This window comes from Zonotrichia leucophrys, chromosome 18 (assembly GCF_028769735.1).
Source record: "Zonotrichia leucophrys gambelii isolate GWCS_2022_RI chromosome 18, RI_Zleu_2.0, whole genome shotgun sequence".
In the NCBI taxonomy this organism is placed as follows: domain Eukaryota; kingdom Metazoa; phylum Chordata; class Aves; order Passeriformes; family Passerellidae; genus Zonotrichia; species Zonotrichia leucophrys.
Window position 1 is genome coordinate 8,194,992 of NC_088187.1, and position 24,819 is coordinate 8,219,810.

At 39.7% G+C, this 24,819-nt stretch overlaps 1 protein-coding gene across 1 annotated transcript; it reads left to right on the forward strand.

Annotated features, from left to right (window-relative positions):
* The first annotated feature begins 421 nt into the window (after nt 1-421).
* Nucleotides 422-24,776, forward strand: SUZ12 (SUZ12 polycomb repressive complex 2 subunit). The gene is made up of 16 exons (XM_064728639.1): nt 422-862; nt 3,595-3,641; nt 3,732-3,796; nt 9,035-9,103; nt 10,657-10,706; nt 11,937-12,022; nt 13,389-13,620; nt 14,374-14,476; nt 15,770-15,875; nt 16,600-16,777; nt 18,922-19,013; nt 19,457-19,600; nt 20,197-20,354; nt 21,495-21,693; nt 22,170-22,249; nt 22,569-24,776. Exons 1-16 carry the CDS (start codon nt 559-561, stop codon nt 22,912-22,914), a joined length of 2,259 nt encoding a protein of 752 aa, XP_064584709.1. The 5' UTR covers nt 422-558; the 3' UTR covers nt 22,915-24,776.
* Nucleotides 24,777-24,819: the final 43 nt, after the last annotated feature.

Genomic DNA, 24,819 nt, shown 5'->3' on the forward strand with positions numbered 1-24,819 from the left:
GAGGCCGGGGGTACACGCAGAGCCGGGGGGGCGGTACGGAGAGGCGGGGGCCGGGGTAGCCGGGGCAGCTCTGAGGCTCGGGGCAGCCCCGGGGTTCGGAGCAGCCCGGGCAGCGCCGCCGGCGCGGTGCGAGGGCGGGGTCCGGCGAGCGGCCCCTCAGGCCGGCAGGGCCCCCCCGTACCCATCATGCCCCGCGCCGGAGCGCGAGCGCCGCTTTCCCGCGAATTCAGTTCAAAGGCGGGGGGGGGGGGGGGCGCGCGCCGAGCGCGCGGACCAACCAAACGCTTCCAGAACCATCCGCGCGTCACGCGGGGGCGGGGCCGGCGCCGACCAATGGGACGGCGCGGCGCCATCCCCGCAGCCAATGGGCGCGCGCGGGGGGCGGGCGCGCGGCGGCGGTCGGGCTCGGCGGCCGCGGCGCTGAGGGGAGCGGGGCGGAGGAGACTTGGCGGAGTTGGAGCGCGGCGCGTCCCCCCCCCGCCTCACGCACCCGCCCCGGCCGGCCCTGCCCGCCCCGCTCGCTCTCCGTCCCGCCGGGGCCCTCCCGGGGCCACCCCTATGGCTCCTCAGAAGCACGGTGGAGGAGCGGGGCCCAGCTCGGGCTCCGCTGGCGGCGCCGCCGGAGGAGGAGGTGGCGGCGGAGGAGGCGGCGGGTTCGGGGGCTCCGCCGCGGCGGCGGCTCCCGGTGGCAAATCCGGCGGTGCCGCGGGCGGCGGCGGCGGCGGAGGAGGCAGCGGGTACTCGGGCGGCTCCTCGGCCTCCTCGGCAGCGGCGGCGGCGGCAGCGGCGCTGCCCCCCGTGAAGAAGCCGAAGATGGAGCAGATCCAGGCCGACCACGACCTCTTTCTTCAGGCCTTTGAGAGTGAGCACCGGGTCGCCGGAGGAAGTGGGGGCCGAGCCGGCGGGACCGGCCCGAGCCGCCGCGGAAAGGGCGGGAGGAGGAGGGGAGGGCTGTGGGGAGCAGGGGCTTCCGGGGGTAAACACGGCCGGGGGATGGAGGGAGGGAGCGGGGCCGGGGGAGGCGGGGGCCGGCGGGTCCCGGGCGGAAGCGCGGGGAGCGGGGCCGGTGTGCGGGAGGGCGGCGAGAGGCGCCCGGGGCCCGCGGCGGAGGGCGAGGGTGTGTGTGTGTGTCTGTGTGTGTGTGTGCCCGCGCCCAGCGATGAACTTGGTTCTCACAGCGCTTCCCATCAGGCTTTCGGGGCGGCTGGCTCCCTTCCCTCCTCCCGCAGCCCCTGGAGGCTCTGGGCACTGAGGGGCGAGGGGGCCCTTTCCTCTCTGGCCTGCGCCGTTCGAGCCCCTTTCAGGGGCAGGACGCGATTAAGAGTTCACTGTACTTGGTTTTTCTTTGTTTGGCAATAATTTTCACTTAGTCGAGGTTTCGCGTTGGAAATCGACCTTTGCGACCCAGGCATTCCCCTTGTGGGAGCACCGCATGGGTGGAGAGTCCCCCTGAATTCGCTAGAAAGTTGTTTGTGGAAATCTGGTTTAAAAGCACAGTGGACCAGTAAACTTAAATTGCACTAAAAGATTTCTGTGCAGCTGCCAGGATTTGAAGGGAATTTTTAAGGCCCTACTTGAAGACACGATCCTGTTTTGGGATTGGTGCTGTCAATGCTCACACTTGCTGTAGGCGGTGACAGTGTTGGAGTTTTTGGTGTAGTGTGGAATAAAGCATGGCCCAGTCCTTGTAAGGACGCTCTGTATTCAGTAAATACTGTGCTGCAAATGGGTCAAGTCACAGACTTGAGTTGTAAGAGCTTTTTCTCAGTGCCCGAGATGGAAAAAATTCTTCTGGTTGTGCCTGAGTGTGTCAGACAAGGGAAGCACAGAGCCGAGCAGGTGGGGATCAGGAGGAAGCTACAGTGTAGCTGTACATACAGATATACATAATATGTTAACCCCGTGTGCAAATATCATGGGAAAACTGCAGCAAGTAAACACCGGATCAAAGAAATCCTGACACGTGTAGTACTGAATTGCATTCTTCCTGACTGTTTTTGTCCCTTTTCAAGGTCATGTGCTAGGAAAAGATAAAAGATTTATTTTAAGCTTTTGCTGAGTAATACAGACTTGTGAGACATATGTCTCTCTGCAGGTTGAAGAGAGTGTTTCAGAATTTTTCCACTTGGGAAAATTAATGTTGAAGCAGCAATGTGTTGCCTTTAAATTAAATTCCACCCTTGTGAATGTGACTTAATGTTTTCATACATTAAGAAAATATAATTATGTCATGGGCTTTTTGGGACTGAAAAACATGGGATGTCTTTTCAAAGTTGTGAATACTCTGTATATTCACTTTGTGGCAAAGTGCACATATCTTAATTACTTTCTTTTATCTTGATATGAAAAATACGGATTTTGTTGTGATAATTTGCATTAAGCAGATTTTCAATGGCTTTCTTCAGGCTTCTAAAAGGAAATACTGTGATCATTTTAAGAGTTCCTTCTCTAACAGTAATAACATCTCTTTAATTATGTGTTCTATGGGGTCTTACATTCATAACTGTAGAAATAAGGCTGAATCATATCTTTAAAAGGGCTAAAGGATATTAAAAGCTGTCCTTTTCTACTTCTAATTACAGAATTCCACACAATAAGGTTTCCAGCTATTTGAAATAAATGTTTTGCAGTTGTATGGAAAGAAAATTCTATATTTCTTTAGAAACAAGCTTTGTTTGCTTTATGTGGGACATGGAGGCAGAGTTACCAGCCTTAGCATGGCCATTAGTACATTGTCTGTTCTCTTTTTTCTCTCCACTTGATGTGTATTAAGTAATTTATAAGCTTTTTGCTGATGTTACTTTGTGACGTTGGCTTTTATTTCAGTTCAGATAGGGAGTATTTCAGTTTAGTTTGGAATTCTTGTTAGAAATAACCTGATGCAGACAAAACCCTTCTTGTTCTGATTTAATTGGTTAAAACTAAACTGAAGGTCCTTCTCTTGGCTGTAGGCAAGTGTTGATCCTTTGGACGTTGGCTCTCAGACCTGTTTGAGATGATGCTGTGCTTTAGTGTCCATTTTGTGAACAGCTGAATGATGTTCTCTGCTAAAACCAGCATTCATTTCCCACCTTAGAATGATCCACAATGGATCACAGTCAATGCCAGTCCCTGTTCTTGTTTCAGTACGTGCTGCAAGTGACCTTGGTACTTGCCAGAAGTTTAAAGCAATCAGAATCCAAATTATCTGGCTGTGTAAATTTATTGTGCTCTTTTGGTATCACAGCAGATGTGTTCATTGACTTCATGAGGAAAACTTACCCATATGACCATAGGTTGTGATACATTGAGGTGTTTTTCTGCCCACTGGTGATAAAAAGTCTGTAAGAAGCCCATTTTGTGGAAAGCAGAGCAGAGTTGAGTTGTGACCCCTGATTTGTGGCACCTTAAACAAGAAGTTGCTTTGTGCTGTAGGGTTGGTGAAGTAACCTTGAATGTGATAACCTGGAGTTATTTGGACATTGTGATGCTTCACTTAATGGCTTTTGTGATAATTGTTTCAAAGTAATTGCCACACTAAGATACTTTTTGTCATTCTAAGACTCTTTCTGGAGGTGTAAGTTGCATTGGGTAACCTGTGTTCCTTTTTCTTAGAACCAACCCAGATATACAGATTTCTACGTACCCGGAATCTAATAGCAGTGAGTAATTGGTTTTATCACTCCTTTACTTTGCATTTGTAGAAAATTTTAATTAAAGCATAACCATTTTCTATTTTTTCCCCCCTGCAGCCAATATTTTTGCACAGAACTCTCACTTACATGTCCCACAGAAACTCCCGAACAAATATCAAAAGGTAAAATTGTTTTTGTAAAGTAATCCTAAAATGTTCACCAAGTAGCAGAAGTCCAAAAAGCAGTGGAGGGTAACATCCTGTTTTCTTTTTGAAGAACTTCACAATGCATACTTTCAATGTACAGTTGATTTCTGAGACCTAAGAGGTTTTTTGCAATGTTAAGTGTATGTGTAGCTTTATCCATGTGACTTCTGTGGATCCTGGGAGTATTCAAATGTGGAGAGCTATCTGCAGAATCTTAACTCATTCTCCCGTGTTTGTTTTCTATTTTGGAGGAGAGCTTATTAAAAAAAACCCAAACAAAACTGTGTTACATCCCAGCTCGTGTAATCAATGGTGCTTAATCACAATCACATGAAACATTGTATTTTAAAGTGTAACCTAACCAGTTGCATTTGAAAAAATCAAAACCCAAATACAAAACTATTGGCTTTGTTAATTAATTTTGAAAGAATTCAGTAATTATTTCTGTAGTTATTTTAAAAGCTGGAAAATAAAGCAGGTCTGTTTATAGTGTTTTAGAAGAACTCCAGCAAATACTTTGAAGAGGTTGCTTTGAGCTGGATGCACCTGAGAGATGAGGTTCAGTTCTGATATTGCAAAATAATCATTCCTGTCGTGTGAGGTGCTGCAGCTGCCTGTCAGGGGGGCTGAAAACACAGAAACACTGCACAGGGACATTATTTATTAGCAGAATCACAAGGCCCTTCCAGTTACTTCCCCTCCACTGAAAATCCTTTGTTGGAGTTTAGAATTCTTTTGTAACCTGAACATTTAGTCTAAAATATTTTAGCACCAAAGTTCTTATCGCTTAGAAACAGTTGCTGTGGGACTTAAGTACAACAAATGTGCAACAAATTGTGATTATGCAGGCAACTCTAATTTATACTTCATATTTATATCTAAGGGAGGTAATATTTTCATGATCTATTGATCAATGGAATTAGCATATTTTTAATTAAAGGAACTGTTTATGGCAGTATTGGATCTCTTGGATATTGTTTAATGTTCCTGCTATGAGTTTTAATGCCACAGTTAATGCCACAATACAACTTTTTCTTAAAACTGAATCCATGACACACAACTTAGGAGAGGTAATGATCATATTTACTGATTTTTTTAAACTTAAAGTTGCAGCTTGCTTTTTCTTTAAAAAGTTATCAAAACAAATTTTTTGCTTATTTTAAAGTGAGTCAGAGCAAAATGCTAAGAAATTATTTACAGGCTGTTTTGTTTTTTGTGGTTTAGTTTTGTTTGGTTTTTCTAACTAGAATTGTACTACAGAAAGTTCTTGCTTATAACTTAATTAATTATTGATGGAATTTGTATGTTAGCTGAAAATGTTCTGTTGGATATCTGCTATACTTGCTGAGAAGCAAGAGACAATTCTTTGCCTGTGCACTGTTATCCACTGTTCCAAATTCCAGTTGCTTCAGCTGCACAGGTAATTCTTGATTTCTGTTTGAAACAGACTCATTTGTATCAGTTCCCTCAACACTTTGTCTTAGAACTGTGAGTTTTGTTGGGAGGTGTTCTAATAACAGATTATAGCTGTTTCTTTCAATAGTTCTGTCAATGCTGACTGATTGAAATCATGCTTGTAATTAATTTTAAGATTAAATAAAAAGTGTGAGTATGTTTTCTTTATAAAAACACAATAATGCAACAGGAGTGAGTGAGCATAGTTGAAAGTGAAAAAGACAGAAAGTAATTGTGAGGTTTGTTCCCCCTGGGTTCCCTCTGCCCTTTCCATGCTCCCTCACTGCTGTGGCCCTTCTCTTTCAGCCCACTTAAAACCACAGAAGTTGTAATTTAAAGGTAGTTTTGACTTAGATAATGGTGAAAGAGTCTTAGCTGGGCTTCCTGAGGGGATTAGCAGGATCCTTGTTTGCTGATCTGTGCTGGCAAATACAGATATGCTCAGGGCCTCAGTCACTGTTCTTCATTCAACACAAGTAGTTAAGGTCTATGATCTCGTTGTTTTGGTGAAAAGGGGACTTTAAAGAGAGAAAATATCTGAACTGGAGAAGATCATCCTGAGGTTTATATTAAGAAAAATCTGTGTTTTGGTTTCAGTGCAGTGGAAGTGTTAGTAGAGTTCTCTTTGCAAAGAAGTCTTTTCTGGAACTACATCCCCGTTAGCCTGCTAATTATCCATGTATATTATCCATGTATATTATGTGAATTATCCATGTATATTAATTTATTCCCCTAGAACTCCTCAAGGTTGCCATTGTTCAATTCCTCATAATCTTGATTGCCATTTCAGTAAACAGTATCATAAGTAAACTATAAAGAACTAATCTCTGAATTTAATAGACCTTACTTAAAGAGTAGTAACTATGACTCCACATCTTTTACCTCCAGCTCTATGATAGTCTGAGAAAAATGCCAGACAAATTTATCACTTGGAGGTAGGGAACTAAAACTGCAGTTTTACCAGGAAATGATCTATTGATATTGCTCCACATGTTTAATACTGAGGAAGTGTTTAGAAAACCTAGGATGCTTAGAGCATAGGAAAATGGTCAGAGGGATTTGTTAATGGGCATGTGTCAACCTGGGCTGAAAAGGTATTGAAGCTGCTGCTGGGAGAGGTGATGGGCTTTGGTCAGCTAATAGACTTTGGGTCTGTCTTCAGGTGGTAGTGTATTATTAGGCCAAATCATGGTGTTGGAAAGAAGGTAGTAACTGGTAATAAAATTGCTTCACATACAGTATTTGGATAAAGGAATGATTATATTATTTATTGGCAAAATAATGGCATGCTATGATGTGACTTCTAATACTTTGCTAATTATTACTTTTCTTGTCTGGAATAAGAGTGGGTGGAGAAAGGAATGCACAAGATGCACATACTTGTTACACAAGTGAATGCTGTCCTGAAAATCCTGAGTGTGAGGGATGGTTATTATAAAAACTTGATTTTGTCTGTTTTGCATGGGAGCATGGGAACATAAATAGTAATTTATTTTAAAGGAATTTCTGCTCTTACAAGTTAACTTCAAAGGCAAACATTTTTTACTAGTTGCTATTTTTAGTTTCTTGGAAAGATTTCTTTTTTTTTAGGAAGGCTCTCTTGTTTTGACTAACCTGAGTCTGGATTTAGCAGAGGCTGTGCCACTGTTCTTTTTGGATCAATAATGGTCACATACTAAATACAAGTTGGGTCAGATGTTAGTGTATTTTATGGAAGATTGTTAACTTTCCCCCATTCTGGGATCATGTTTGTCTCTTCGCTGGTTTTTGGCTCCTATTCTGCTCATGACATACCTTTGGTCTAAATCTGTTTTAAGCAATTCCTCAGGCTGGAAAAAGCCCTCTCAACTTGCTGTTCTGCAGAACAGTGGCTGATTTTGATGAGCAAAGTGCACCCAGAGACATTTTTACCTTAGAATCTGAAACTTTTAATAAATTGCTCTGTTCTTAAAATCTCTTGCTTTAAAGTTGAGCACTGCAGTGTTCATTTTAACAGTCCCACGTTTTAGTGTAGGTGAGTCAGTTCTTATGTGATGACTCTTGGGCTGAGCAGAGCTTTGAATCAGTGATTGTTTACTACACAAATCATAATTGTTTTTCTCCTTGTTATGAGTGCAGCCCTGTAGTTTTTGTTGCCCAGTGTTGCTGTTTGGTGCCCATGTGATGTGTAACTCAATCATTCTCGAGCATGACGTGCTGACTGCAGACAGAGTGACATCAGTGTTTCTTCAGTCAGGGTATTTCTGTAGACAAATGCTTCCCACTTCCCCAGAGCATGGTGTTGTTCCCTGTGCAAGAAATGCAGTGTTTGGCAATGGTTTATGTTGTTCTTATACTCCATTTTTCTAAGGTATAAATGTACAGGAAAGGTGCCCTCACACTCCTGTGTTGTCACTGTAGTCAAGTGCAATTTTGTGGGCATCTAGATCCAAATGTTAACTTGCCTTTAATGAAAAATGGAGAGACTGTTCTGTAACATGCTGAATAACTTCTGCTCATCAGTGAGCTTTATTTAGCAATGAACATGAAATTGTATGTATGGTAGAACAGGCTGAACATATGAGCAGGAGCAGACTGATGTCAGAATTACAGAGAGGAAAGATTTGCAGTGATTATTCTCTATGACATTGTTGTCATTGTGCTCTGTTTCCTGTCAGTGGGTTCCAAAGGTTGCTTCCAAATTCATTGCTCTTTGCATTGTGTCCATTTAATAGAAATGTATGGAGAAATAAGGGTTTGGGGTTTTAATTAGGCTTTTAACTCTTTTGTCCTGTAAGGTTTTGAGTGATTTTCATTAATTATGCTCAAGATTGAAATAGTAATGACTGAGGGGCTGACATGTCAATTCCTGGTACGTGTAAGTGTCAGTAAAACAGGAAGATTGTCTTTGACAGAGCTGAAATGTGGTTAAACATGTTCTTTGTAAGGGTTTCAATATGTTGCTGTTAAATGAAACTTCTGAGAGCAGTAGGATTACTGTTGCAAGCTCTGGGTTTATGTTCTTCTTACTCCATTTTTCTAAGGTATAAATGTACAGGAAAGGTGCCCTCACACTCCTGTGTTGTCACTGTAGTCAAGTGCAATTTTGTGGGCATCTAGATCCAAATTTGGTTTCAGAACAGTGGAAGTGTTAGTAGAGTTCTCTTTGCAAAGAAGTCTTTTCTGAAACTACATCACCGTTAGCCTGCTAATTATCCATGTATATTATCCATGTATATTATGTGAATTATCCATGTATATTAATTTATTCCCCTAGAACTCCTAAAGATTGCCATTGTTCAATTCCTCATAATTTTGATTGCCATTTCAGTAAACAGTATCATAAGTAAACTATAAAGAACTAATCTCTGAATTTAATAGACCTTACTTAAAGAGTAGTAACTATTTTTATGGATTTACTATATATTACTTTTCTTAATTGTATTTTGCTCTCTATATTGTGTTTAGTTGCTTTGTTGAAACAACATAAGAGTATCGATTTGTGTGTGTTGGTTTTTGTGCTTTCAAAACTGTAAAAAATTCCTTGTATTTTTGATACTGCTTGAGAAGCAGTTGTATCCCTTATAGCCCAGGCATGATACTAGGTCTAAAAAAGTATAAATGTGTCTAAAGGGTGTTTTCTGAAGAGAAGGCTAAAATGGTTTATAAAGACAGATTACATGGAAAATCAAGTGAAAGCTCAGGCTGAATACATTTTCTTGCTGTAAGCTGTGGGTATAGTGGCTGTGTAAAACTATTCTTTTTGCTTTTCCCTCACAGGAAAACATTCAAAGTAGATGACATGTTATCAAAAGTAGAGAAAATGAAGGGAGAACAAGAATCTCACAGGTACTGTCCTGCTGTATATTTATGTGTGTGGGTACAAATGAGTTCATGCATGGGCTGTGGATCAGAAATCCTTTAGACTGATAAAGTGCAAGTGATAAAGAATCATTACTGGTAGTTGCTGCTGGAAATGTTGCTTGCAGAATCTTCAAATGTGTGTCTGTGTGCTGGTCACTTAACTTGGAGAAAAACAGTACTGGGATAAACTTTCAGTATTTGTTGTGGCATCTCTTAAAATGTGTATAGAAACCTCAAATAGGTATTTGCCTTAACTTTGTTTTTTTAAGAGAGTCAGTTGTGTCAATAAGTAATCTGTGTGTGTTGGAATTAAAAGTTAAAAGGGGGTGGATTTGGGAAAATACAAAGTTTTATTGCTTGTAGTTTATGTTGTTGTATAGTTGCTATTTTTAACCTGTTCTTTTCCCACAGTGTTTTCTAATCACTAGACTACTTCAGAGGCAGCTGTGCTATATACAGTGTTTCACACTATATAGTCTGAAACAAACTTACAAATTTTGTGTTCTAAGAGGTTTTATGGATTTACTATATATTACTTTTCTTAATTGTATTTTGCTCTCTATATTGTGTTTAGTTGCTTTGTTGAAACAACATAAGAGTATCGATTTGTGTGTGTTGGTTTTTGTGCTTTCAAAACTGTAAAAAATGTTTTTTAATGTGGAAAAGTCACATGGGTGAATGATGTAAGTTGGTGTTGATAGAGTCCTTTGAATGCTTGTGCTGTTGGGCACTTGTGCTGGTCATCTCAGAGCTCTTGGGAATGTTTGTGTTTAAAAATAAGTGTGGAGTGTCAGATTGTGTCTGCCTGAGAAGTGAAGGTGCACAAAGTTTTGTCTGGTGGGACAGATTATGTTTTTTTCAATGTGTCCTTCAGAAATACTGAGTGGTTTGGGGACTGTTTTTAATCTAGATTTATGAATACCTATTTCAACAGAAATATGCCCTGAATTTTACAATTTGAAATAAGATGTGTCTATGGTCAGCAGAATAGTCTAGGCTGTGGAACAAACCAGATGCAGTTATTATTTTGATTGCACATGTTATGAGTGATTTGGACTTGATTAAACTGATAGCCTTTATTTCTAAAGGTGCAGGTTCCCCCTTGCAAAATTCTCATTACTATGCCTAAAATACTTGTTGGTTTGGTTTTCTTTTAATTTACACCAAGCCTGTGGTTCAGGGTGAAATTCTAGAAAATCTCCACCAAAACTGAGCTCTGTTGCTGATGACTTTCCAACAGAAGTGTTTGCCTGCCTGTGAAGGCAGGATCTCCTCTCTTCAGGCAATGTTCTCCTACTGTGGTGTTTATTTTAATTTTTTTTAATGTATCAAGTCATGGAGTACACAGAATAAGTCTGTGTAGAGAAAAGTGGTGTTCAGTTCTGCATCAAGTGCAATTGCTGTATCCAGGCAGTTTCCAAGTTAAGAGGATGGAACTGAATCATCAGAGTTCTGTACTGAGCATCAGTGAAGTGGTTGCTGTGAGAAGAAAACATTTATTTGTTCTAACATTTCCTTTTTTTCCCCCTCCTGTTTAGCTTGTCTGCTCATTTGCAACTTACATTTACTGGGTTCTTCCATAAAAATGGTATGTTTGCCAATTATTCATTCCACTGTTAATTTGTATAACACCTCTGAAATTAGTGGAGATCTGTGAGGGGAATATTTGAATGTTTTTACTCTCTGCTGTTTGGATGCAGGTTTTAATTGACTTGTTCAGCCTGTCTCATTAGTTCTAATTCAGTAGTGCTTTAGAAATGCCGTGGTGTAATTGTGATGTTAAGAAGATAAGCCTTCAGGCTTTTAGTCAAAACAGTGATTTTGAGAAATCCTTCAAGCCATCACCCATTCAAACAGAAACAGACCTTGAGGAAAGTGATTCTTTCCCAAAGAATGTGATTTTTCTGGGAGTGTGTCTTTGGTGTTTGAAGTAGCTTTAAAAAACACCACGGCCCTCAAATAGTTGGAAGATTCAGTGGCTTCTACTTTAAAGTAGAATTGTAAGAAAAAAATTGTCAAGTTGAGTCTAGAAATGAAGGAATGCCATGCCAATGATTATGGAAATCATATTTTAGTGACTTGAGGTCATTCCACGGTGTCCTTCAAGCACATAAGGATTTGCCTCTCAGTATCAGAATTTTGGATTTCCTTGACCAGAATGACGTGTTCTGTTGCTCTGAGAGTAAAAACTGTTTTTCCATTAAAATAAAATGAAATTTCTAGATTTTTGGTTGCCATTGCTGATCACACCACTGGCAGCAGCTGCCTTGAAGATTCCAGGCTCTAGGAAATTTTTTGTGCAGTCTCTGAAACAAAGTCTTATTTTCTAAGACCTTTTTTCCAAGTTTGAGAGTCCTTTAACAGTTATTGTGCATTTATTTAGCCTTGCATAATATATAAGGGGGGGTGGTGTAATTTTGTTGTTTTCCTACCTGATAGCCTCTAGATCTTAAGCCCAAATTTTAGGTTTGCAAGTAAAGAAAAAACACTGGGAAAAATAATTCAACTCATCTGTTATTAGCATATTCTAACTGTCTCTAAATCTACCCATAACATTTTTCTCTGTTATAAAAAGGTAACAAGCTTGCTGTTTTAAATTTTAGAGATCAGCTATGCCTTTAAATCAGCCAATATGAGAATAATTAGGATATATTCTCAAGTGGAAATTTGTAGTAAGTTTGGGGAGAGTTGAAACTAAGCATGTGGTTAGAGGTCTTTGTACCTGGGATGTGCCTGTGGTTAAAATGTAATTACAGATGGATTTATATCATTGAATAGATCTTCACTTTTTCAGAACTTAAAATACTTTTCTGTTTAGATAAGCCATCACAAAACTCAGAGAATGAACAAAATTCTGTAACTCTGGAAGTACTGCTGGTGAAAGTTTGCCACAAGAAACGAAAGGTAAAAATGATCTGACAAATTATTAATATAATTAATAAACATTAAAGCAAAATGTTTAGCTGCTTCTAGAATATCTAGCACTGCCTTATAGTGATGCTTCTGTTGAAATTAGCCTTTAAATTTAAGAACTAATGTATTCAACTTGTTTTCTATAGGATTTTGCACTGCTTTATGAGAAATGAGTTTCAAAAACAATTCAGTTTTGTTGATTGAATTCAGCCTGTACATCACATCCACTCGTGTATTTCAGCCACTTCTGGTTTTACCTCAGTTTTTGTGTCACATCATTCAAGTTTTCATTCTCTTGTGATGTCCAGAGGCTTCAGGAAACCAGGCAATCACAAAACCATCAAGTAGCCTGTGCCTTTCAGAGTTTAGGAGTAAAAAGGAACAAATTGTAATTGTTTCAAATTCCTCAGTCATCTGCCAACTCCTCTCTTCCCTTGCTTTTTCTGTACCTGTGTTTTTTACTTGATTTCAATTATTGCAGATTTTAGCTGCCATGAATCATAAGCAATTTTATATTTCTTTTTAAAGCATCTTTGAACTTGCTTGCAGTTTTAGCTGTACTTATTTCACATCAGTTGGCAAATTATTTCCCCAGCTACAAGAATATGGGAGGCTCAGTAATGCTTTAGGTTTTAACTAGAAAGGGAAAGATTTGCAGTCAGAGCTGTGTGTTCTGTGTTCTTTCCTAATGCTAGGCTGATTTGACAGGTTTTTAAGAATTAATACTCTTTCTATCCAATTTTGTTAATTCTTGTAGTATGGATAAATGTAGTGAGATCAGGAGGTGCTAATGGTTATTCCAAATGTTTTGCTGCAAATTTCATATTTAGGCCATCTTGGCTTGTTTTCCCAACTCTACACAATGTTCAATGATCTCTTTGAGAGGTAATTGAATATAATAAATCCTAGGTAAGTGGTTCTTTATCTCACAGATAGCACAAAATGCACTTTGAAATATTGCAAGGAGAAGATAGAAAGCCTTTGAAAAAAATATGTATATAACCAAAACATTTAATTTCTTCAGGTAAACAGAATTAAATTAGTATTAATGACTGTTCTACAATCTTTTTAAGTGCCTCATGTTAATGTTATTTTATTCACATAGAGAAAGATGTCTGCTGGCAGAAAGGGATATAGAATGCCAGTTTTATTTGCACTTAAAAATATCTGGGTTTGCATTTAAAATCTGGGATTGTTCCAGGTTTTTTTATTTATATCTGTTACAAGACTTATTATGAGGCTTATTTTCAAAAGTTGGCAGAACAAATGCAGTTTAGAAATGGCATCAATTTAAATACTTAATGTCTTTACTTTGAAATCTAAAAACCTGAACCTTATCTCTCTTGTTTTGCTGCAGGATGTCAGTTGTCCAATAAGACAGGTTCCTACAGGTAAAAAGCAGGTGCCTTTAAACCCAGACCTCAGCCAAATAAAACCAGGCAACTTCCCATCACTTGCAGTTTCCAGTAATGAGTTTGAACCAAGCAACAGCCATATGGTGAAGTCTTACTCATTGTTATTCAGAGTCACTCGCCCAGGAAGGAGAGAATTTAATGGACTGATCAACGGCGAAACCAATGAAAACATTGGTAAGTTCAGCCTTGAAATCTCCTTTTTAAATCTGAGGGTTTATTTGTGGGCACGTGTGGAGGTGACTGGGTGAGCAGTGTGGGTCACACTTACATGGGCCAGTAGTAACTGAGTGATTGAGCTTTTATTTGTTTGCAGTCTCTTCTGAGATGGGGCTGAAAGTCAGCTGCTCCTGGAGATTGTGCTTCTGGCTTTGTGTAAATTTAACAGCACTTGTTGCTGACGTGATGCTGAAGGTGGGAGGCAGCACTGCTGGAATTGAACAGTGCAGGAGGGCCCTGTGGTCACTGAGTGTCCTCATTCCTCCACCAGCACTGGTCACTCCTGACTCACTGAGGCTGCTGTCAGTGTTTCTCAGCAAAACTAAATGACAAGCCAATAGAAAAATACCTCAGTAATAAATTTTTAAAAGTTGTTTTCTTAATCTTGTTGAGAAGTGTTACGACACAAATGTTGCAGCTTGGAGAGTACATGTGGAATGAAAAACTTTATTTCTCACTATTTTATAGCCACAAGAGGAGGAAGATCAAATCCCAAATTCTTATGCTGACAGAGTAATACAATGAAATTATAAATACACGAGAACACACCTAAAATATGATTACTGTTAAGCTAAGTGGTCTTTTATTGCATTGTCCTTCTCTATTGTATGGCACAATCAATAGCCAGTTATATTTGTGAGTGCATAGAGACTGTTGGATCTTCTGAGTCTGTGCTTATGTAAGATTGAATACCATAATTCTTCTGTGCAGATGTCAATGAGGAGCTTCCAGCTAGAAGAAAAAGAAACTCTTCAAATCGTGAGGATGGGGAAAAGACATTTGTAGCACAAATGACTGTATTTGATAAAAACAGGTAATATTGTAAAAACAAATATAGCTTCTATTAATCATTCTATTAATCATTTTTAATCATCATAATATTAGAAATTTGATAATAAGCTTAGTATCTTCTTTGTTACAGTGTAGATTGTCTTTGGCTGCATTTTAGTTGTTATTTACAATAAGAACTTATACTTATGTTTTTTTAAAAAAAACCCTACAGGTTTCATAACACATTTTATACTGAGACCTATTCAGTGACTACTGTAAATAATTCCCATCTGTGAACTTGAATATTGTCCTGGCAATTTGCATCTGTTTGTCTGTTCCTTGCCAGTTTTTGACCTAAATTCTCTGGCTCTGTTCAAGATCAGTGACAGCATAATTAAAAAGTTAAACAAAGAAAAGATCTCTGAAATACCCTTGCTGCTGACACTCTGAGTGCCATAATTTTTGCCATGCCCAGAGTGTTGCTGGTGTAGTCACAGGCCTCATTCTGCTGACAGCTACAGAAGACATCAGTTCCCATTACTAGAGGACAATCAAACAAGTAGTTAAAATTATAACAGGCCTACTCTGTCATGTAATTTAATTATTTATTATCATACTTGATGTATTTCAAGGAAGGTGGAGTGTGGTGAGCTCACGTGTCAATAGCTTAGAGCACTCTAGATCCAGTTAAAAAGATAAGGACCAGACCATTTCCTGGGTAGACATTTTGGTTGTTTGTGCTGCAAAAGATCATAGTGCAAACAGCCCAAATACAGTACATGAAAATAAGAATTGTTTCCATGGAAAGTGCAGGTCCCTGGCAGAGGTAGGTATTTACAAAAGTGGAGCTTGAAGAAAAACTCCAACTAATTCTGACAAAATGGTTGTTTATCCAATTAGGGTTTTAGAGGTATATTTTGAGAAGAATTTTGAAGAAATGTCCTTTTCTAATCTGTATCTTAGAAGTCTTGACAGTATTTTGTTCTTTTCTATTCCTGAATTCCACTGGATAACTTCAATATGCTTAGCAACATAGGAACCATTAGATGGTTTGTAGTGATGATAAGCAAGGACATTCTCAGGCATGCTGTTGTATAAATGAGTCTGATTTGCAGCAGAACCAAGTCATGCATAAAATGTATATATTTTTGGTTTTATCTTTAACATTTTTCTTTGTTATGGATGATGTTTGCCTAAGATTTAGACCTAGTCAAATAAATTTGCCTGAAAATATGTCTTTAGATTCATGGAAATTTAATTCCTGTGAAATAGTGTATTTTAATAGACAAACAATAGAAGAGTCTTTTTACACATAATCCATATTTTGTCTTGACAGACGCTTGCAACTTCTGGATGGGGAATATGAAGTGGCCATGCAGGAAATGGAAGAGTGTCCCATTAGCAAGAAAAGAGCAACATGGGAAACGATTCTGGATGGGAAGGTATGGATTGTTTTAGTGGCCAAGAAACCAGGAAATAATTCCTTTGGGAATGTATGGACATAATATTTTAATTTAGCTCTCAATTTAGAAAGCTTTGGCTACACTGAATCATTAATACAAGCAGTTGTCAACTACTGCAAGTATGGCAGCTGAGACTTCTGAATCCCTGACCTAGAAAATCAGGCAGTTTAAATGCTATTCTAACCAGTTAGACATATCAAAAAGGAGCAAACTGCAGAATATTTAATGGGAAGAAAGAGGAACCCAGACAGGTGTGAGGTTATGTACATAAGAGAAAGCTGATAAAATGCAGTGGTGAAAAGAAGAGGGTGTATGAGTGTAGGAGGAAGGGTTGAGCAGAGAGAAGTTGTTAACTGAGGTGAATCAACACTCAGTGATGCAGTGATTGTGTGTACTTACACAGTCATGCTCACATGGCCTGGGAGAGTGTGAGTTGTAAGTGATTGCAGAGAAGAACATGAAGATTCCAGATGGTTGCAAAGTATTTGTGTCTCAACATGATCATATAATTATGAAAAAAGCAGAGATGATCCAAATTATATAGTAAAAGTACAGTTATAAGGTCAACTATCCTGATCAGCCTCTACCTGCATTAAAATAAATTACATAAATTACATAGTTTATGTTCTGTGAATGTATTCTCCTGATTGTTTTTATGAAGACACTCAATTCTGCTGGTTTTTTTACTTCCCCCATTCTGCAGAGGTTGCCTCCATTTGAAACATTTTCTCAGGGACCTACACTTCAGTTTACTCTTCGTTGGACAGGAGACACAAATGATAAGTCTACAGCTCCTATAGCTAAGCCTCTTGCAACACGAAATTCTGAGAGCCTCCCTCAAGAAAACAAGCCCAATTCTGTTAAACCTACTCAGACTATAGGTAAGCAAACTTTGGTTTTGCTGCTGAATAATCATCTGCTCAACCCTTGTGTGCTTAGGACTCACTGGTGCAGCTGCTTCTGGTTATTCTCAGCAGGAAAAAGCAAAACTGAGTGGGCTTTGTTGTATCCCATATTTTGTCATTTTGTTAAGGTTAAAAGCTATACATCAGGACAATATTGAAGTGATTGTATACAATGCTCATAAAGCCTGCTGTGAAATACATTGGGGAAAATCCATCACTAGGATTTCTGAGATTGTCTGGTTTGCCCTACTCCAATCAGTGTTCTGTAAGTTTCTGGGTTTATAGGTGCCCTACTTTCAGGTGGAATAGAGTTAATTTTCTTCTCAGTGGCTGCTTTAGTGCTGTGTTTTGGATTTAGGATGAGAATAATGTTGATAACGCTGATGCTTTAGTTGTTGCTAAACAGTGTTTAGACTAAGTCAAGGACTTTGCAGCTTCTCACACCACCCCACTATGAAAGAGGCCAGAGGAGACACAGCTGGGACAGACTGGCCAGAGGGATATTCCAAGGATGGCTTCATGCTCAGTATAGAAACTAGAAGGAAAATTGGCTTAGATGCCATCTTTATTTTGTCTCACACCCAGTTGTTTGTGACTTTGTATTAGAACCTTGTGTTGGCAAGTGAAGCTCAAGGACATCTGGAAAACTTGTACAGAGAACAACAGGTTGCACCTGTTGTTTCAACACCTATGAATACACCCAGACTGTGGATTTATCTTTACTTCCCTGTACTAGGCTTCCTTGTATTTTAGAGTTTCTTGGAGACCTGTATTGTAATTTGTTAGGCAGGTTTTATGCTCAGACTTGCAAAAGAAATGAGAGTTGAGTTGACCAACTGGAGAAGGTGTGTGGGAGTTTACTGTAACAAATGTAGAGGCAGCAGGAACATGGCAAGACTGCATTGCCAGTGTAACCAGGAACCCATTTTTTTCTTCCATCAGAAAAGCTAAATGTTCCAGTAAATTGATAAAGTTACAGCCAGAGCAACCTTCCAAAATAGTACAGCCAACTCTTATGCACAAATGTATTGTAGTGTAATGTGCAGCATTGTAGGGTATTTGTTATGGTTGTGCTGTTTGCAGTGTCTGAATACCATGGGAGTGAAAAATGTACAAAACTTCTATCAGATATTCTGATCAAGATCCAGTTCATCTTTCCCAATGGGACATAAATTTGGTGTTGTCATTTTACTTTGGCATATTTCCCAAGGCAGACCAGTGAAATAAAGACATCAAAGACTTTCTAAATATGGCAGCTTAAACTTTGCTGTAATTACAAAGTTCTGAAAGTAACTGAGCCATGGAATTGGGATTTCTCTGATGTGGTACAGGCTAAAGTGTCAGGCGTCCTCTCTTTTTCATACAGACAGAAAATAAAATTTCCTTTCTTCTCCAAAATACTAAATATAAAATAAGTGCATCTTCTAAAAATTAGGTCAGTAGAGCTGAGCCTTGTTTTCCCATCTTTATCACCATTCAGAAGCAGTAGGGTCATTGCTTGGTTTCTCTTGAGGGCAGATTTATAAACCTGCTTAGTTCTGTGGGGTTTGTCATTAACTGTGTGAAATCACTTACTGTTATAGATTCAAGTGGATGGAAGAGACTCAGAAGCAACCAAGCAGTGCCATTACACATGCAAACAGTGTTCAAGGGTTAAAGTTGCAGTTAAATATTTTGTGTGTTTACTTATATTTCTGCTGCCTGTTAAGAGACTTGTGGAACTTCTGAAATTGAATTTAAGTGATGTGTTTGAATGCAGCAATATGAAAGCAGGGATGGCTTTTATGTCCCAGCTTTTAGCCATACATAAAGAATTCTCTGCTGAAATGGAGTAAGAAAAATGTTGCTTTTTACCTGAGCATTTTTAAGTTCTCTGAATGATTCTTCAGCTCTTGGGATAATCTTGTGTTGGAAGTGGGCTTGCCTGTAGGTTTGTGAAGGAAACTGAGCATCCAGACTTCCTTGTTGCTGGTAGGAGCTACTTATGTCCAAGCACATTCAAGTACCCTGTTTCCTTCAGCAGCAGTGCCCTTCTCAGGACTTCCATAGTTGGGTAAGAAACAATGTTTGTCTTTTCCTGTGCACCAAAGAAACATGTGTCTACTTGTGGTTTTTTTCAGCTGTGAAAGAATCTTTGCCTACAGACCTTCAGACAAGAAAAGAGAGAGATGTTTTAAATGAACCTCGACAGAAGTTGCGAATATTTTACCAGGTATTGGAAATAATCATTAAAGGGAAAAACTAGAATCGAAATATTGTGTGGGATTAAAATGTTTACTTGGGAGCTGGGTGGAAATTTCCATTTGCCCTTTTTATGGATGCCTCAAAAAGTCTCAGATTCACAGACTGAAAGCCATCTCACAGACTCCTCTTTATGGAGGTATTCTAGAAAACATATCTTGGGGGCACATCTGATGTTCTGAAAGACAAAGGACATTCCTTGTTAGACTTCTTGAGGGGGACAGGTGGGTCTCCAATGGGAAACAAAATTCTTGAAATACCATTGTTTCAGTACACTGAGCTCATATAGTGTTCCCAAAATCTTGCTGTGGAGGTCTCCTGTAATGACATCCAGCTTAGTTTTGGGGGTTGGAAGTTAATGAATGAAACCCATTTGGTGCTAATTGTGCTCTGCCTGTTCTTTGTTTGCACCAGTTCCTTTACAACAATAACACGAGGCAGCAGACCGAGGCCCGCGATGACTTGCACTGCCCCTGGTGCACACTGAACTGTCGGAAACTCTACAGTTTACTCAAACATCTTAAACTCTGCCACAGCAGATTTATCTTTAATTATGTTGTAAGTAATCATTTTGTAGTTCAGCACTATAAAACTCTGTACAGTCTCTCACAGATGCTACAAAGGCAGGGATTCTGTTTCCAGCTTAGGAAGTTGTAGGGCTGTATCTACAGGTTAGAAGCTGCTTTCTGTGAATGTTTGTGTGTTATGTGGAGGGGAAATACTGTCTTTGTTTCAATATATGTATATTAAATAATGCTGACCACTGGAGGCTGAATTCTAAATGTAGCTACTGTTTTTGTATCAATGTGTTCTTTGATGTGGAAAGCAATGTAATTGTATTTGGTTGGAAGTCTCTTGAAGCTCTAGGAAATCTAGAAATGTTCTTACTAGCAGTCTTTTGCTGATACTTTACTTAATTTTATAATTAGTTTTACTGGTTTTATACAAAACAGTAAAATGGTACAGAGCAAGGAAGCTTTAGTGTAATTTGCTTTTGGAGGTTAAACATTATTTGGGTGTTGTGAAAGGAAACTTACAGCCGTATCAGGTTATTGAGAAGTGATATTTAAGGTATTCAGAATTTGAAGGTCACTTGTTTAAACCTTTTGATGCATTGTCATTACTATCTGCTGAGTATTTGATCTGTGCTGCAGTATCATCCAAAAGGTGCTCGGATAGACGTGTCCATCAACGAGTGCTACGATGGCTCCTACGCCGGGAACCCGCAGGACATCCATCGGCAGCCCGGCTTCGCCTTCAGCCGCAACGGGCCCGTCAAGAGGACTCCCATCACTCACATCCTGGTGTGCAGGTAGGAGCTGGCAAACAAGCTCCGTGTGGGTCACAGAATCAGCTCTGTGTGGGTCACAGAATCAGCTCTGTGTGGGTCACAGAATCAGCTCTGTGTGGGTCACAGAATCAGCTCCGTGTGGGTCACAGAATCAGCTCCGTGTGGGTCACAGAATCAGCTCTGTGTGGGTCACAGAATCAGCTCTGTGTGGGTCACAGAATCAGCTCTGTGTGGGTCACAGAATCAGCTCTGTGTGGGTCACAGAATCAGCTAGGCTGGAAAAGACTTTGGAGATCAAGTCCAACCTATAACCTAACACCACCTTAGCAACTAATCCACAGCACTGAGTGCCACATCCAGTCTTTTTTAAACACCTCCAGGTCTGGTGACTCCACCACTTTCCTGGGCAGCCCATTCCAATGCCCAACAACCCCTTCTGTAAAGAATTTTTTTGGCCTATAAACCAGATTTGTGATCCCTGGGGATTTGTGAATCTGCAGGTACATATACACAGTGCTAAATTGCACTGTTCCAACTGTTTTGCGGAGAAAAGAAGAAACCTCACAACTTGTAAAAGTTGTAAAGCCCGGTATGCTTTATTACGACGCGCGCCGGACGCAAGACTCCCCAAAAGGGCATGCGTGCCCCTGGAGACTCCGAGTCCCCTTTTTATCCCCCCTTCCAAATGCATATGCATACAGTTTCAAATTAAGTTCATACATATTCATTCCACATGACATTTAGCACTAATTCTTCTTTATCGAAGGAATTCCTAAGTCGGGGGCAGATTGACCTCATGGTTTTTCTGTTTTTCTTTCTCTGTCTCCTTGCTGTCTCTGGAACGCGGCCTCTCCTTCAGCTTTAGCTCCACAGACCCTTCACCTCTCCTAGACACTTTACCTAGTTCAGGATGGATATTCTGTCTCACAACTAAATAAAATGTGACTGAAGGAGGATAACATCACCCATGATTTTTCTACATCTTTCCAATTGAGATATCCATTCATAACAATGTAGCTCTCTTTAACTGCCTTACCCTAAAACTTTTCTTCCCCAAAAGGTGAAATTGGAGGGTTGGATGAGGAGCTCTTGGGTAATGAGTGCCAGTTGTCAGTATTTGCCTCTGTGATGTGCTGGTGACAGCAGTGAGCTCCCTTGCAGGCCCAAGCGCACGAAAGCGAGCATGTCGGAGTTCCTGGAGTCGGAGGACGGCGAGGTGGAGCAGCAGCGCACGTACAGCAGCGGCCACAACCGCCTCTACTTCCACAGCGACACCTGCCTGCCCCTGCGCCCCCAGGAGATGGAGGTGGACAGTGAGGACGAGAAGGACCCGGAATGGCTGAGGGAGAAAACCATTACTGTAAGTATTCCCTTTGTGCAAAGTTATTTTAAGCGGATTGGGGTTTTGAAAAGATGATCTGAAGTTGTTTTAGGGAACAGTTGTGAAAATCCTGCATTTTAGGAGCAGAAAATTTTGCTGAACTAATGTTGATGGAAATTCCTGGAATCAAAGTTTGGTTTTTCAAGTATGCGTTCAGTTTGGTCCCCTTGTATTTGAACAAGTTTTCATTGTTTGTGGCTGCTTTTCTCCTTTAAAGAGGAGATGCTGGAATCAGGAGCACACAGTTTGGGCTGTATATAATAAGAATATTATTTATCATCAAAAGTCTCTACATCACATGACATTTTGCTAACTTATTTGACTGCAGAGGCTGAATTTTCTATATATATTTTTATGTGTAAGTTGAATTTTGGGTATGCTCTCACTACTTGGCAGCAGATACACAATTCTGATGGGTGTGTTTTTCTTTTCCTATCCTTCCTCCCAATCTCCAGCAAATTGAAGAATTTTCTGATGTGAACGAAGGAGAGAAAGAAGTGATGAAATTATGGAATCTTCATGTTATGAAGCACGGGTATGTTACTGTGCTTAGTTTTGATACAAATAAATTATAGTATAGATTTGGTTGATCATTTTGCATTGTAATTCACTAAATGCTTAAAATTCAGTTGGCTCAGCTGTTTAGGAAAGGGTTATTAAAGGATAATTTGTAATAAGCTTTTGACAGTTAAAGCTTTTGAAGAAGTTGTGCCTAATAGCATTTGGGCTTTGAAAAGAAAAAATATTGGACTGTGTAATAGCTGCTCTCTGCAGTTATATTGATAAATCATAGAGTATCTTTTTTGTGTTTGAAAGCGTTCTGCTTGCATAATGATGGCTTTCTTATTTGACAGGTTTATTGCTGACAATCAAATGAATCATGCCTGTATGCTATTTGTTGAAAATTATGGACAAAAAATCATTAAGAAGAACTTGTGTCGAAACTTTATGCTCCACCTGGTCAGCATGCATGACTTTAACCTCATCAGCATCATGTCCATAGACAAAGCTGTGGCCAGGCTCCGAGAGATGCAGCAGAAGTTGGAGAAAGGAGAATCGGCGTCCCCGACGGACGAGGAATCTTCCGAGGAACAAAGTGGGACAGCAAATGGATACAGTGAAAATACCATGAGAGAGAGGATTTCAGAGGTGGAAAGCATCTCAGGTGTCACGAAACAGAGCAAGAAGCAGAAGCTCTGAAGTCAAAAGTCAATTGTCATTCAACGGACAAGCATTGAAGTGACATTCTAGGGTGCATGAGCTCTATAAAGAATTACACACAGAAATACAGAGATTCCAAACAGGCACTGCTGGATGGAAATAAATGATTTCAACAAGGATATTGTTTAAACAGGGTTTTTATTCAGTTACTTATGCAAGTACTACATGTATATTGGTTTTGGTGATGTAATGACAATATTCTAAGAGTTTGAGCATGAAGAGCAATATAAAAATCTTTTTGTAATTTTAGTAATTAGTGTCTTAAGAACTTTATGGAATTTACATAATTTAAGTATATGTAAAACTGTTTTTTATATTAAGGTTTTTGCATCTGTATCTGGCTGTTTTTCCTACCATGAATTTGTGAAACATTAGGGAAAGGGGATTGGGATACAGTTTCTGCTTTTCTTATTTAGAAATTCTCCAGTTAGCTTTTTGTGAAAATAACGTCTGACTATTTGCAGTTTAACCTTGATCCTTGTATTTGAAATCATTTATCAATTGATCATAAAATACCAATCAATTTTTTTTACACTAAAAATTAGCAGAGTTGGCAAACTTAGCACTTCCTTTGTCTCGTGCCTGTTTGGAAAGATCTTGGCTTTTCACGTTCCAGACACAGTGAAGTACCACCTTGGCTTTTTGAGGTTTAACCAGCAGTTTGGGTTTCGTGGATAATTCTGATGTATTGATCGCCCAGTGTACCATTTTAAACTTGAACATTTAGCTCCTTTCTATTTTTATTACACATCTACACAGCTACAGAGAGGGTTTGGGTGCAGCCCCCTGTGCCTGGGGTCGCCCACCCTGGGTGCCATGCTAAGGCTGGAGCCTCGTGTCCGTCTGCAGGCGCTGCCCCGCCAGCAAAGCTCTCGCCTCAGCACAGACTGCAAGGCCAGGCCCTGGCTTTAGCTTTGGCTTTCGAGATGCCACTCTTGAGGGAAAAATGCACTGTAAAATTGGACCAGAAAATGTGTTGCACTTCTTATGTAAGTATTCTGTGATGTATTGTATTCAATACAGATACTAAGATGCTGACTAAACTATATTTGAGCAGTTTTGCACTGCTGTTAACACATTTTATGCATACGTTTACAGATTTTTTCCAATGGAAAGTGGTTTCACTACTGGTACAGTATCAGCACCGAAGGGTTTTATTCCAGCAAGCACTGTGGTTGAGTGACATCACCTCAATTTTTTATTATCCTTAAAATATTTCATTTTTCATATTCTTTATTTATAAAGGAACAATGCTGCTGTAAATACAGGTTTTTTTTGTTTTTTATTTCATTCCATCACCATGAAATGCAGTTCCCTATTTGTTGAAGGGGTATATAAGCTTTCTAATGGTGTCTTCAGAAATTTATAAAATGTAAATACTGATTTTGATGGTCCTTAAGATGTGTTTAACTGTGAGACTATTTAACTAATGGTGTGGATGTGATTTGTCATCCAGTATTAAGTTCTTAGTCACTGATTTTGTGTACAAAATAGGAAAGAGGGAAACTGCAGCTTTTCATTACAAACTCCTTGAATTGCCAGCTCTCTTGAGTTTTAGCAAACTCTAATTATGCCTCTGGATAGTACATCATGCATTTCTCTCTGGCTTTAATTTGCTAAAGCTGTGCACATATGTAAAAAAATAGATTATTTTAGGGGAGATGTAGTTCTAGAATTATTGCTTATGTCATTTCTTAAGCAGTTATGCTCTTAATGCTTAAAAGAAGGCTAGCATTGTTTGCACAAAAAGTTGGTGATCCTCCCAAAAATAGTAATGAAATTACTTCTGTTCAGTAAACTTTGTATGTCATGTCAATTTATAATAAAAGCTGAAAAAATCCCCTTGTTTTCTATTTATAAAGATGCATTTTCTATTTGTACCTT